General features: G+C 40.6%; 1 protein-coding gene across 5 annotated transcripts in view; it reads left to right on the forward strand.

The window, feature by feature from the left end:
- nexmifb (neurite extension and migration factor b) overlaps nucleotides 1-11,660 on the forward strand; it is a 249,522-nt gene extending 237,862 nt beyond the window's left edge. For 4 of the 5 annotated variants that reach the window (XM_057849446.1, XM_057849444.1, XM_057849447.1 and 1 more), the window contains 2 exons: nucleotides 133-4,333; nucleotides 4,863-11,660. In XM_057849446.1, the coding sequence (XP_057705429.1) occupies nucleotides 133-4,333; nucleotides 4,863-5,097 (4,436 nt within the window). In that variant the 3' untranslated portion in view covers nucleotides 5,098-11,660. Of the gene's footprint in view, nucleotides 1-132 lie in introns of all 5 variants that reach the window. The other variant, XM_057849449.1, reaches the window with a different exon arrangement.
- Nucleotides 11,661-16,220: the final 4,560 nt, after the last annotated feature.

A 16,220-nucleotide genomic window follows, 5' to 3' on the forward strand; every position in this document is an offset into this window, starting at 1 on the left:
AAATTCCTAAATGTCGTGGCTAATTTATCTTAATTATAATTTCAGGCTGCAGAGCAAATTAATAATACACTGTATTTTTGCTTTTTAGTTAACTATTCAAAGAACTAAAATGTATGTTCTTTTTCCCAACAGGGGTATGTGAGCAGAGTGGTGACCTGAGTCTATGCAGACTTGTTGATGCTGCTCTCCCTCACCCACCTTCTCCTGCTGTGGAGTCATCACAGCGGCTCTGCCCAACACACCAGAGAACTACAACCACGTCACCAATACTCTCCTTCCCACTTCCACTTGGTACTGCCCCTTCTCTGGGTCTGACAGCTGCTCCATGCCCTCCCACCCATGAGGTTCCAACCTTAGTCCCTCACTTTCAACAGACTCCCAGTGCCACTTCACTTCCCAACACAGCTGCAAGCTCCTGGGGCCCGGCAAGATATACCCAGATGAGCATTCGGTTGCCCGCTGCCACTTCTCTGTCACTGACAATGATGGAGCCTGACAACGTATCTACCCTGACAGAGGAGTGTCTCCTTCAGCCGAGCCGCACCTGCCTTGGTTGCTTTATTGAGACCTGTGATGCCACCTCTGTACAAAACCCACCACATGAGCCTAGCACAAGCCCTAATTCAGAAACTGGACTAAGCGCACGGATAGGGGATGTGAACCGTGAGGATTTTGCTGACATCAACAACATCAGCATCCAGTGCCTGAGCCATGCGGGGGAGGCAGTGAGTCACTACGGAGAGCAGCTCCTCTCTGACCAGCTACTTAGTTTTCCCTTACCGAAAGCCTCTGATGAAGGCAAGAGGGTGGAAGCAAACAAACCTGCAAATGACTGTGATGACCCCCAGGTTGATGCAACAACTAAGAACTTGTATGAAGGACTGTTACTGGATAAAGTCAGTGGAGAAGAGGTATTGTTGGCTAACGCCAGCCAGGACTGGGGCTACTTTGAATCCTTCATCAGCGAGAGTAAGATGGAGCTCCTTGATCTCTGCTCTAAGAATGAGTTGTCAGTCAACCTCTTCTCTGAAGAAGATGTTGACAATTTATTTGATGATGAAGATGACGACTCAACATTAAGCAGTGATGTTTGTTCACTAAAGATTCGATATGAGTCATTTCAGGACAACATGAGGGAAAAGACAAACGTGCTCCAGGAAGAGACACAGTTTAATTTTTTCCCTAGTGTCCTGGCTAACTGTGCCAAGAAAGAAGAAGGAGTGGGAGTCATGAGGAGGAGTGTTGACGAGCTTCAGCCCAAAACCGATGAGCTCATCCTACAACCAGAACTGGAGGAGAACCCAGGTGACTGCAGTGGCCAAAGCCCTCTTGATGGCTCCCACGGCTCACCCATGTCAACTCCAAAAGTAAACTATGTAATCGACTTTAATTCTACAGAGGAATCAGGTGAATTCAGTGACGACAGCTCTTGCACTGGTTCCTCCTCAGACACTGTACAGGAGGGCAAATTTAAAAAGGGTCATTCCAAAAGATTCCTCAGTCCTTCAAATCCTCTTAACTATGGTTTACGCTCCAAAAGAAAGGTTCGATACAGTGATGATTACTTGTATGATGTTGACTCGCTGGAGAGTGAGAAGAATGCTGAGAAAAAGGAGAAACCACCACCTGGTTTGAAAGAGGAGGAAGATGTAGACTGGTGTCCCAAAAAACGGAGAAAATCGTGTCGCAAAGAGCCACCTGTGGTCATCAAGTACATTATCATCAACAGGTTTAAAGGAGAGAGACTCATGTCGGTAAAACTGGGCAAACTAAACCCTGTAGATGATATTGTGAGTTTAAACGCCAACACCTTAAGCAAATATGAGACACTGGCTCCCCTGAAGGATTACTGGCAGGCAAAGCAAAGAGAAAGACAGGAGCATCTAAAGCTGGTTGCCAGAGAGAGGCAACAACGTGGTTTTCATCTTAACGGACGCCACCATCGCCCTTTTAATTCTGGTCATCCTAAGAGGAAATATAAGATTGCAAACAGAATAAAGGTTCAAGGGATTCACACTTTGGAGCAATCAGTCATCGTGCATGGTCCTCTGCGCTCTGATCAGGCCCTTAGAGGTGTCACTAAAGAAGAGGGCACCCCCTTGGTGGGGGAGATAACAGCAGGCATCCCAGTCACACTGGACCTAAAATCCATCTCTGACACAGTTATAATCAAGAGTCGCTCACAGGAAAGGGAGGAGAGAGAGGGAAGGAGATTGGGAAGAAATAAAATGGTGAGGATAGGAAAATTCAAAAGTGAAGCCAGGCTGAGAAGCCTGAAAATGAAAGAGGCAGAAGGAGAAGAGAGGAAGAGCGTGACAAATGAAACGGATAGCACTGAAGCAAACAGTGAGGACCTTGCTGCTGGGCTAAAAGATGCAAGCGCGAACTCAAACTCAACAGCCAAACCAGATTTTGCTGACAATGCCATCACAACTGATACAGACAAGACTAAGTTTTCATTTGTTTCATCCTCTTGCCCTCCTGACAAAGCGTCGCCCTCAGAAGAGGTGGAAACCGGTGTTCCTGTTATCCCAGGGGGATACCTGCAGACCTTGCTAGATGCTACAGACACCTCCGGAGGTGCATCTATCCCATATTTCCCTCAGCAGCCCTCCAGACAACAGTATCCTGTGGGCATTTCCCTAGAAGAAAAGCAATTTTGCTCTCTTCAACTTGCTCAAAGCTGTGTGCTCTCCCCTCCTTCTGAATCGGAGCTGCAGCAGTCTCCCCAGAATTGCCCCAGCTTCCCCCAAATGTGGCATCCGCAACTCTGCACCAGTCATAGTCAGAACTTTGGTCCCGAGACCCCTGAGACCCCTATCTTACCCAACAGCTTTCCAGCTGCTGTACCCGTAAGTGAGACCCTGCCTGTTTCTAATTATAGCCAAGTAAGCCCTGAGGGTGAGCGGATACTTTACGAGAAAAGCTACCTGACTGAATCTGGACTACATCCTGGAGCAGATCTGCCAGTGTGTCAGTCATCTCGTGTAGAGGGCCAGGTGCAATACCAGAGAGGGTCTCTGTCCACTGACAACGGAAGACTCATCAGCTATGACTCAGTAGGCTCCTTATCAGCCTCCTCAAGCAATTACAGTTCACTAAGCCTCAAATCTTGTGAGCGAGAAGGTGAGGAGGAGGGGCGAGACAGTTTCTTAGCTCATTGCAGTCCTAAAATGGTGATTCAGCAGAGTATGGATGCCCTCACACCACTCAGGGAGTCTTCAGACCTGCTGGACATCTCCAATTTTACCCCTGATAAATTTAGACACTCATCGTTGTCGGAGCTTTCCCCGCCTGAGACGCCTAACCTCTCCCCACAGGTTGCGGGTCGTGAGATGAAGATACCAGGGAATGTTGGAAAGTATCAGGATGTGAACGATATGTCTACGGAGCGCAACAGGGACTCCAAGTGGAACTGTGACATTATGCAGCAACAGGAGCACACAGGAAATGCCTACACAGTGGAGGACAGTCAGTTTCCACTGCATAACTTTAATAGCCAGGATGTCTTATGTTTAGATAAAAAGAGGGACCTGGGGGCTACAGAGTTTAATGAGCAGACTGATGAAATGACGGGGGCTAAAAGTATCAAGTCAAAGAGGAAAGGCAATTACAAACAGGCAGCTGCAGGACAGAGCCCAAAGAAAGCCCGGGCCCCGAGAACCACTAAGTCAGAAAAAGTAAAGACCCCCAAACCGAATTCCCGTTCAACCAAAAAGATTAAGGCCATGTTAGAAGGTAAGGCAGCCAAGAACCAGGCAGAAGGGTGCGGTACAGGGCTGGCCGACAGCACAAGCGGCGGGGACTGGTCTGGCACTGGCTGGTCAGAGAACAACAGTCTAGTCGGAGACGATCAGAGAGAGTTTGAGGAACCCTCCAATATTCTGTCCAACATTGTCTCTGGCATGGCTGAGGTACAGAGATTCATGATGGCTTCCATCGAGCCGTTGTGGAATCCAATGTCGGAGGCCGGCACACCCTCTGAGGCCAATAGCCTCAACCTAAAGACTCTTAAAATCTTGGCAGGCACCGAATCTGATCTAAAGAAAAAGGGTGCCATGCTAACAGGGGCTGGGAGAGGCAGAAAGGCAGGGGGGAAAGGAGGAAAAAACCAGGCCAAATTCAACCCCACACATCCCTTATTCCCGCAACTAGCTCTGGGCTGTGACATGTTTGATAAACCCAACTTTATTAACCCGGGGCCCGCACACAAAAAGCTGTACCGTCACAAGACCAGTGCAAAGTTTCCTCGCATTGAAACGTTGAAGGGGAAGCGAGCTGAGAGAGACCCAAATAAGGACATAGCACTGATGACCTCTTTTGAGAAACTGAGGTAATATTTTGTTATCAGCTGCTGTTGCACCCCCCTTTTCTCTTTCCCCCACGATACCTGAGCCCTCCCTCACAAGCATACCTACACTGACGCTATGCCAGAGCTGCATGAGAACTAAGTTCCCCCTTGATTTCTCTCACTTCCTTTAATCCCCAAAAAGGAAAATTAATATCTGCATGAAAAACTTCTTGTACGTTGCAAACTACCTATTGAGTGATTGTGTCGAGCTTGATTGAGATTTAAAATGACCATGGCTGCATTTTCCTTGCTTTTGTTGTTTCTGCTTTGTTTGTTCTTCTAATAGTCGTTTTTATTTCTTATTTTTGTCTGGAAACAAAAAAAAGAAGAAGAACCCTTGAAAAATGTTCTGTACGCTTTTTAAGGACCTTTCTTTTTGTATTTTCTCAGCAAAACATGCTCTCCTGAAGTATGTATTTATACCCTTTCCCCCCTAAAGATGTAGCTATATACACAAAATGCATTAAGTGACATCTACGCACCCCTCCTCCTCATTTGTTTTTGTATGCAGAATGTGGATGTCCTGTTGTTGCTGTCCTTCATACACTGCCTGGCTCATTTCAAGAGGAAAACCTTCAATTAATGAGCCCTATTTAATCCCAAGGCATCTTGAAAACACAAGATGGGACCATTTTGTATTGATGACATATCAGACGTCTTTTTCCCCCCTCGAGGCCGGAATAATTTTCGTTGTTCGAGCACTTCTTTTTCTTCTGAAGCATAGAGGAACTGGTTATCTACATTAACATTTTTACGCCTTGCAAAGTCATAAAAGCTTCACCCTCAGAGTATTTTTGTCATTGTTGCTGTACAGGGACATGCAATATTTGCAACAAAAAAAAGAGATAATTATACCTAAAAATCAATGTGCCAAAAGTAACAATGCTGTGTAAATGACCTCTTATATATGTGTGAATATTGGCTGTTCCTAGTTTCTATCTACTGGAATATTGGCTCCTTACAGAGACTTACCACAACAGGAATTCTTTGTTTGGAACTCTCTCTCGTCTCTCTCGTCTGATAAAAGGCACCAACAGCTGGCAGTGGTACACCACCACTCACTAAACCAAATCAGAAACACTCTTCTAACCCACCCCTCAACCCCCTCACTTTGTTTGCCAAATTCAATTTACCTCAACATCGCCCGGCACTGAAAAGCAACAAGAGAGAGAAAAAAGGGGAAATCTGCTCTGAAGGCTACTGAAGAGGATGAGAGGAAGAGGCATTCAAACAAGCTTTCTGTGGACCAAGGAGAATGTAGTAAAGACGTTTGAGGCTAAGCAAGGAAATCATTTGTTGGTCGGGGCTGAGCCTCGCTGAATAGCTCTTTTTGGGGTGAAAATCCAAGGCAGTTTATTACACACAGAGATTTGGATGCACGTGTCAGTCCCGAATGGGTTTCAGTCGCGTCATCATTTGCAGTTCCATGTCACGTGAATGTGATGGCAGTGTTCAAGTACGAATTGAATCAGAGATCTTGTTAATGAGGGAAAGCATGTCTTTTCATTCAATCCATGTGGAGCGCTTACTTTTTGAGAAATCTAAAAAGATTATTTAATAATTATAGTGTTTTTAACCCTTTCATGCATGAATTACGATTTTTTTTTTTTAACCCTTACACGCATTTAAAGCAACACTACGTAACTTTTCAACCTTTAGAAAATATTTTCATAACATTTGTGATAATATGTCGAGTTGAATGACACTTCTATATCTTGAGGGGGTCTGTATCGCTTTCACCGGCACTAATTAACTTTGAGGAGGGTGGCAGGCAGTGTTGTTTTTGGCAGCCATTTTAATTTTCGTCCTAATCTTTAGTACGAAAATACTTATCATAATGGCCCGAAAACAAGACGGCCCTGATTATAAGACGACCCCCTCTTTTTCAAGACTCTAGTTTGAAAAAAAGCCTATTTGAACATCAAATTAATTTTTATACAGGAAATAATTTTTGGGACCCTGGACCAGGGCTGTCAACAGACTTGCAGGGGCCCGGGGACAAGAGACTAGGGCTGCAGCTATCGATTATTTTAGTGGTCGATTAATCGATGAACTAGTTAGTTTGAATAATCGAGTAATCGGATAAGGAACATGAAAAATTAAAAAAATTAAAAAATTGTTAAGCCTGCCCTGTGATATGGTGGAGCGTAAGTAGCTTTTTATTACCGTATTGGCCCGAAAATAAGACGGCCCTGATTATAAGATGACCCCCTCTTTTTCAAGTATCAAGTTTGAAAAAAGACTTTTTAAACACCAAAATATTTTTTATACAGAACATAATTACAGTACATCTGAAACAAATGATTACAACAATATATTTGAGAGAAAAAGCATGTTATTTTGCCTCATTCAAATCTTAATATCTGAACATTTAAATATGAAAACTAAAGTTCAGTCACAATCGTAAATGAATGGCTTCTGGTTTTTGAAATGTAAATAAACCAATCTATTGTGATAAAACAACAAAATTGCAATAACTGCATTGACCATCAAAGTGAAGTCTAACTGTAACTGTAGTCTTGAAACAAATCTGAATAAGGAAAAACATTGCAATAAAATAATGCAAACTGGTTAGACTTGAGAGTAGTTGAGATCTGTCATGACACAACCTTGCTTCAATGATATCTGGCGCCATCTAGCGTCGTGAATGGGTATAATGTCTAGACCACGAATATAAGACAACCCCCATTTTTTCAGTCTTATTTCAATGCAAAAAACACCATCTTATATTGGGGCCAATACGGTATTAGTCTTAGTCATATTTTAGTTATTTTAAAACGTGCTCATCTTCGTCTAGTTTTAGTCAGCAAAAACTAAATTTCGTCTAGATTTAGTCGACAATTCCCAAAATGTTTTCGTCTATTAACTTCAAAAGTTTTAGTCCATGAAAAAAAAAAAAAGAATAAATAAATAGATAAAAGGTTTCCAACAATTTTGAATGAACATAACAGACGAGCACATAACTGTAGAGTCTACAAGGATATCACAGTTTTCATGATGATGATACCCACTCAGCAGGAAAACACATTATTTGTTAAATTAAACTCCCCTGGATGCCACGAACTGTAGAGTTTAAGAGTTTAAGAAGTCACCGCGCTAAATGCTAATGCTATGCTAACTCTACAAGTTAGTTTAGTGTGTGATGATCACTCAGCACAGACCTTTAAAGTATAAAGCAACATGGCATATCTAGCCACTTTATTGCCAAATGTATCACATTTGATACACCTAAAATTTCATGATTTTGAGAGTAATTCAGAATTTCTTTTTGGAAAAAAAAAAAAAAAAATGATGGATGCAAGTCAACACATGCATCTACAGGTTCCATGAGGAAAAAAAAATACAGGATTTAGCTAGGGTTATAGATATTAGAGCGCTTATTACACATATTCATTTTGACATTTCTTTTTACAAATTTGAAAAAAAAAGGTTTCATTAGGATATTATTTTTCAAATTTTGGGATTCTCTGATAATTGATTCATGTTGCAGGTCCTTAAGGGCTAGCCAAGATAAGAAAGCAAAACTTGCCAAGCAGCTCCTAACACGTTTCACAAAAAGAGCCTGGAATGGGCACACGCTTAGCCTGTGTGTGGGGCAGGGGTCGCAGCACGTCACATGAGTGACACGACCATACACTGCTAAATGCCTTCTAACTACACATCCAATAAGAAAATATCACACATTGTGAATTTATGACGGAAACTGGCGAATTTTCATCTCGTTCTTGTGTTGTCAGACGACAACTGACATCCATCTCGTTTTGTTTTAGTATCCCAAGACACATTTTCAGCGTGTCATCGTTGGCGAAAACAGCACTGGTGGCAGGAACCCCACCACACAAAAAAAACTACAAATGTGCTGACTGCTTTACGGTATACGTCACTTTCCTCATTCGTTATAAAAGACAGAAGTCGCTGCGAGGGCTTTCTCGCGAATTCTGAAAAGAGCAACAACAAGAGCACCAAAAGAGACAAAATTTTTGTCTGAGGAGGAAAAAAAAGATAGGCTACCAGGACATACAGAATAAACATTGGCCCGGCTTTCACTCGCTGGTGCGACAACCCCCAACCCTCCTATTGAACTAATCAGTGCTGACGAGTTCAGATGGTGTGGGGGGGTTAGCCACACTAAACCACAAGGTTGCTAACCATCATAAGTTAATATTTAGCCACAGCGGGATTAATTACCTTATTACTATTCATCTTTCACACAGTCGCTGGAAACAGAAATGTTGTTTAATCCATCTGCAGGCGACAGGGAGATTGATTTTTGATTGAATGATGATTTTACGACACTGTGCGGCTGTGCTCTGGTTCTCATGGGAACCGCAGCGCTGGTCCTCATGGGAAACGCAGTCCTTCTTTCGAGTTCGCGAGGGTTTAATTAGTCGGTGGAGTTGATTTCAACAAATTCTGTGTAGTTTGTTAGTTTCAAAGCTCCAGAGTGGCTAAGCTAGCACGAGTCAATTGGACCATCTTAGTATGCCAATAAAAAACAACATTTGCACACATGAAAATCATTGATGACCCATGCAATCAATAGTGTTGGCTATGTTTTCAGGATAAAGTTATTTAAACGAACCATTGCATGTCAATAATTGCAGTATGAACTGCAACATTTGTAATCCAGAAGCTCTGCAGAGGAGCAGGGCGGAGTGATATCACATCGTTTTTTTTCACCGCAGTTTTTTTTTTCATAGCCAGCAGAAAGTAACCAGTTTATATTGTTCCTCGTTCTTCATAGGGAATTTGTGGAAACTTTGCCCTTTTCCTCTGTCTGTTTCCACAGCCTCTAAATTCCCATTTCGCCATATTTCCGGCGGTGACTTAACTCAGCAGACTGATGCTGCATTCGAGGAAGGTGGGAAGTCAGTTACCAACCTCCGATCTACAAAAATATCATTGGAACGCCTCCACTATTTGATCACTTAGGAGAAGGAAGGTTTGCTGGAGGTCAAAATGTCTTTTGATGGCCAAAATAAAAAACAACTTGTCGCGATCAGACATCTTTAGTGTTTACATTCGCTTGGAAAGCTTTGAAACCACAACTGGTCCGACTGTACTTGTGAGTACAAGTGGCCGAAGCGATCTTCTTTATTGTGGTCGTTTTACGCACCCAAAAAAAAATAGTCCTGCAGAATGAAATGAAGTACAGTAGTTTGGTGTGATATTGTTTTGGCCGCATGGTTGTTTTGGAACAATGATCTGTGTTTTGAATTAATTTGACTATGTTGGATCTGTTCCTAGATCTGTATCGTTTTTTTTATTGACATGCTATGAAGGTGCCCTTGACTCGTGCTATCTTAGCCAATCCGGAGCCCTGAAACCAACAAATAACTTGCAAACTGCACGGAATTTGTTGAAATCAACTCCACCAACTAATTAAACCCCTGCTAACTCGAAGATTAAGCCTAATATAAAAAATTTTGAACTTTCGCTTTAAGGCAAAACACTACCACGTTTGTCCACGGGTGTCGCTAAAACCGACCAAAACTGAAAAGTTACCGAGTGTTTCTTTAATTCAATGGCTGCCATTGACGGGGCTAGACGTCCAATCCATTTTGACTGGAGGGGGTGAATGAACGTTCGTTCTGCTGAAACCAGAGTTCACAGCCAGTCTTCCCAGATTAAAATAATTGGACGTCTTATCGTCATTAATGGCTGTCAATGAGTTATATACTATGAAGAAAAAAATCTATTTTAGAGAGTTACTTATTGATTTTAATATCATTTAGTTAATATTAACTTTGTATTTATTAATTTATTTATATATTTATAGTCACTTGCTCTATAAAGGGCCTTAATTGTCCCTGAAAGGGTTAAAGTATTTTTTTTTTTTTTTTTTTTCCCCCTCACCAGTTTGCAATTCTCGTATTTGTACCATATCGCAGGTTTTGTTCCATTTTGGGGGGCAGAAAATCAATACTATATACAATGATTATAGAGAGAGTTGTTCTATTTGGTACCACATTTTTAAGCAACTGCTACTCATTTGTGACTGAGCATCCAAGATTCAAACTTAAATACAATCAATCTGTTCAAAATGGCTGCAAAAATACTTTTATATGCTGTATTTAAGAAGATGCCATTTGTTTTACAGGTGTATACTCAAGACAAAAACCTGAGTTAATTACTACTTTAAGTTGATGAGCGCAGATGTGGAAGCTTGACTTCAAAATGGGCCTTGTCGTAAAGAAAATAGTGGCACAAGGATATTCGTAATATTATCTAAATCAAATCTTTTTATTTATATTTTTTCCCTCCGCAATGATCCTGCATTTCTTTCCTTCAGAATATCAGGGTTAGGACCAAGACGAGCTGCTGATGGGAAGCTCCACATGGGTTACAAGCCCATTTAGTCTGCCTTCTCTCATTTCTGCCTATTGTCAAATTGAATGTACTTATCTTTTCTTTTTTTGTTGTTTTATTTTTTGTTTTTAAAAATGTGCCACTGTTGAGCTGCCTCATGTTAATGGTGCTAAGAAAGCTGACATTTTGTTTTGTTTTGTTAGTTCGTTTCCCAGAGTTAACAAAAAAAAAGAAATGCAAACTAGATTAGGTTCCTAATCCTCCTTATGAATGTATATTATAATGTTATGTTCGATGTACTCACTTCATGATTCTTTGACATTGATTGGAATTACTTTTGCTCTTCTCATTCAAATATTGCCAAGCTTTATATATACCGTCTAGAGTTGTTACCAGAAGGAATCTTAATGAACTCTTGACACAACAAAATCTTGTATATTTTTTGTGTGCCAATTTGTAACATATTTTGTAAGTGTATATTTTTCTTAGAAAGTGCTGTGAAGTATTTGTGTGTGTGTGAGTAACCTTTTATGCGCCTCTATGGGCAGTGGAAAGGATATACAACGACAAGTTTCTGGTTTTAAAAACCAAAATATGAAAGTATCAACAAAAAACTAGAAATATTTACATTTTGTTGGGAGTTTTTGTAATAAGACCATGACCTTGTTGTGAGAGTGTTGTGTTACTGTGTAAAACACAAATAAGCAAAGAAAAAAAAGAAACTTTGGAGGAAAAAATATAATTTGTGAACAATTTGCTGTTTTATAGATTTTCATGTAAATTATTCAAGTATAATTTTGTTTTTTTGTTTGTTTTTGTTTTATTTTTATTTTTTTCTTTTGTTGTAACTGTTGCAAAAGTTTTAAATATTTGTGATCAAGCCTGTATGGTGATAATGTAATATTGGTAACTTGCTGAGTTTTGTAATAATGTTTATGGAGTAAATATACAAATTAAAATAAGATTTTGAATGCTGCTTTCTGAAGAGAATTAAGTTGTGTTTTTTAACTAGTGTGAGCAAAATCAAAGTTGGGATGGATGGATGGATGGATGGATGGATGGATGGATGGATGGATGGATGGATGGATGGATGGATGGATGGATGGATGGATGGATGGATGGATGGATGGATGGATGGATGGATGGATGGATGGATGGATGGATGGATGGATGGATGGATGGATGGATGGATGGATGGATGGATGGATGGATGGCGATCAATAGCTAGATAAACAGAAAAGTCATACATTCCAGAGCAGACCGTTGCAGGGGTGTCCAAACGCTCGGCCGCGGGCCAATTGCAGTCCACTGTGTCTCTGATTCGAAGATTGAGTTCAGTGCACTTCTCAGCTTCAACAGACGTTTTTGCTGTTGCTTGACATTTTTCTCTTAGTTCAAAGAAGTTTGTTTCAGTAATGTAAATATATTAGGGCTATCAAACGATTAAAAATTTTAATCGAGTTAATAACAGCTTAAAAATTAATTAATTGTAATTAATCGCAATTCAAACCATCTATAAAATATGCTATATTTTTCTGTAAATTATTGTTGGAATGGAAAGATAAGACACAAGATGAATATATACATTCAACATACGGTACATAAGTACTGTATTAGTTTACTATAACAATAAATCAGCAAGACGGCATTAACATTATTAACATTCTCTTAAAGCGATCCATGGATAGAAAGACTTGTAGTTCTTAAAAGATAAATGTTAGTACAAGTTATAGTAATTTTATATCAAAACCCCTTTTAATGTTTTCGTTTTCTTAAAATTTGTAAAATTTTCAATCAAAAAATGAACTAATAGCTCGCCATTGTTGATGTCAATAATTACACCATGCTCACTCATGGTGCTGAAAGCCATAAAATTAGTTGGACCCAAGCGCCAGCAGAGGGCGCCAAACACCAAAAAACAAGTAACGAGCGGACATTACACTGTACTGTCATTTTAATGTGTTTGAGCCGGGCATGTGCGTTAATTGCGTCAAATATTTTAACTCGTTTAATTAAATTACCGCCCATTAACGCGATAATTTTGACAGCCCTAAAATATACTGTATATGTACAGTATATAGGCCCTACAGTATATATATATTTTTTCAATATCCTTACACCTCTGGTACTGCAAAAAACATCCGCCACATTAGAAACTGATTCGTTACGTTATCAAAGATATTATTATTATGATCTGTATTCAAAATTTATTTCTTTTGCAATGCGTAACTGTGTTTGTAATAGTACCAGGTAGGGGTGTGACAAAATATCGAAATGGTGATATATTGTGATACTTTGTATCCCAAAAGGTTATCGATATGCTCCTGCCAAGACTCGAGATATTGTTTTAAAACGGTGTCAATGTCTAAAAATAAATAAAAATAAACCAACAAATTGCTACGGAAATCTTCCACCATATTAGTGTCTTAGTTAACTCCAGGTCATTTCCTGTTGAGTTTGAGTCTGCCTATTCATTTGGGTGATTCCCAGGTCACTTCCTGTTCTGTAACTCAAAATTAACAGGAAGTGACACATAAAATACCCCAAAATCAACAGGAAGTAACTGAAAATTAACAGGTAAATGACCTTAAATGGCCCAAAATTACCTCATTGCCTGGCATTGGCTGCCACTACCAGCCATAGACGTTCAATCCGTTTGAAGTGGGAGGGATGGCACCCTCCCACTACAAATGGATTGGACGTCTACTAGTGATAAAATCAATCCAATTCACAGCATAAGCTTGTTTTTCTGTTTATTAGTTGTTTGTAGAATATCCCAGAATGATTTTCCGACCAATGTATCGATAATCGTTGTATCGCCATATGGTCAGATCATCGTTATCGTGAGCTTTGTATCGCAAATCGTATCGTCAGGTACCAAGAGGTTCCCACTACAAGTACCAGCAGTATTTATTAAGGATTTAGTAGAGGCTTTTGGGCTGTGAACGAATTAATGGAATTATAATGTATTCTTATGGGAAAATTCTGCTCGACAAATGACCATTTCGACTTACAAACAAGGTCCTGGAACAAATTAACTTCTTATGTAGAGGTACCACTATATATGAATTTAAAATGAAGACTTTGCTGGTGCAAAATGTTGTCCATAAATGTTGTAAAGCAATAAAACAAACAACAAAACTGAATAAAATGAACAAAAAATATTTTTATAATATATCATTTCAAAACATTTGCTTTGCTTAGCCAAAACCACCTGAGGACAGGGGTTGCAAGATCAATATACAGTGGGGAGAACAAGTATTTGATACACTGCCAATGGTTTTCCCATTGGCAGTGTATCAAATACTTGTTCTCCCCACTGTACGTGATTTTTTCAAACCTCAGCTTTAAAAAGAGACAACAACTACTGAGCGAGAACCGAGGGTTGATGATGTAAACCATGAGACGCCAGAGAGCACAGCCAAAATGGTGAGCGGAGTTTCAGGTTGCCCCACTAAATATGATAATTGTACAACAGAGCCACCACCAGGCGTACAATACAGTGGGACAAATAAGTATTTAGTCAACCACTAATTGTGCAAGTTCGCCCACTTGAAAATATTAGAGAGGCCTGTAATTGTCAACATGGTTAAACCTCAACCATGAGAGACAGAATGTGGAAAAAAAACAACAGAAAATCACATTGTTTGATTTTTAAATACTTTATTTGCAAATCATGGTGGAAAATACGTATTTGGTCTATACCAAAAGTTCATCTCAATACTTTGTTATGTACCCTTTGTTGGCAATAACGGAGGCCAAACATTTTCTGTAACTCTTCACAAGCTTTTCACACACTATTGCTGGTATGTTGGCCCATTCCTCCATGCAGATCTCCTCTAGAGCAGTGATGTTTTGGGGCTTTCGTTGGGCAACACGGACTTTCAACTACCTCTGCAGATTTTCTATGGGTTGAGACCTGAAGACGGGCTAGGCCACTCCAGGACCTTAAAATGCGTCGTACAAAGCCACTCCTTTGTTGCCCTGGCTGTGTGTTTGGGATCATTGTCATGCTGAAAGACCCAGTCACGTCTCATTTTCAATGCCCTTGCTGATGGAAGGATATTTTCCCTCAAAATCTCTCGATACATGGCCCCATTCATTCTTTCCTTTATACAGATCAGTCGCCCTGGTCCCTTTGCAGAAAAACAGCCCCAAAGCATGTTTCCACCCCTATGCTTCATAGTGGGTGTGGTGCAATTCAGTATTCTTTTTCCTCCAAACAAGAGAACCTGTGTTTCTACCAAAAAGTTCTATTTTGGTTTCATCTGACCATTACACATTCTCCAAGTCCTCTTCTGTATCATCCAAATACTCTCTAGCAAACCGCAGACGGGCCTGGACGTGTACTTTCTTCAGCAGGGGGACACGTCTGGCAGTGCAGGATTTGAGTCCCTGGCAGCGCATTGTGTTACTGATAGCAGCCTTTGTTTCTGTGGTCCCAACTCTTCGTAGGTCATTCACTAGATCCCCCCATATGGTTCTGGGATTTTTGCTCCCCGTTCTTGTTATCATTTTGACGCCACGGGGTGAGGAGGGAGTTGAAAGTCTGTTTTGCCCAAACGACAGCCCCAAAACATCACTGCTCTAGAGGAGATCTGCATGGAGGAATGGGCCAAAATACCAGCAACAGTGTGTGAAAAGCTTGTGAAGAGTTACAGAAAACGTTTGGCCTCTGTCATTGCCAACAAAGGGTACATAACAAAGTATTGAGATGAACTTTTGTATAGACCAAATTCTTATTTTCCACCATGATTTGCAAATAAATTCTTCAAAAATCAAACAATGTGATTTTCGGGGGGGGTTCCACATTCTGTCTCTCATGGTTGATGTTTACCCATGTTGACAATTACAGGCCTCTCTAATATTTTCAAGCGGGAGAACTTGCACAATTAGTGGTTGACTAAATACTTATTTACCCCACTGTATTCAAGGGACGATGATCTTGGCCAGAAGAATAGCTGTCCTAAACAACCTGATTCAGAATTCCCCTAAAACATGATGGGAAACAAGGTTATATATTCAGTCAAAAAGGATGCAGCGTCTACTTCTCCACTAGGTAAGACAGAAAAACGCGCGCTCACACACACAGCTGGGATGCTTGTACGTGCGAACATGGACTAAGCACCTATCCGAGCATATATCTTGTAAGTTAATTTTATTGCCGACACTGCGTTTCAGGGTCATCAACATGTTTTGCCCCCCCTTGCAACAAAAGTAAACTCCGCCTATGCTCAGGGGAGAAAAAAAGAGTTTGGACACCCCTTTTCTAAAGTGTAGGACCCAGATTGTTTAGGAAATACACAAAATTTTGCGATAAGATTTCCGCAACTTCAATAGGAGCAATTGGGATGCTCCGCTTCTGAAAATAAAGCTCAAATTTATTCCAATTAGTCCTTTCATATTCGCTATATTGGAAGATTCTTTGGCGTAAGGCATTTTAATTTCTCTGGGTCCAGCTTCGGATCATGTTATTTTAATGTCAGAACTAATTAGCACTCAAGGTCAGGCAAAGCTCGAATGATTGCTCATCCATAACTCCAAGCCGGGCACTGTTGTC

Source organism: Corythoichthys intestinalis, chromosome 11, assembly GCF_030265065.1.
Source record: "Corythoichthys intestinalis isolate RoL2023-P3 chromosome 11, ASM3026506v1, whole genome shotgun sequence".
In the NCBI taxonomy this organism is placed as follows: Eukaryota; Metazoa; Chordata; class Actinopteri; order Syngnathiformes; family Syngnathidae; genus Corythoichthys; species Corythoichthys intestinalis.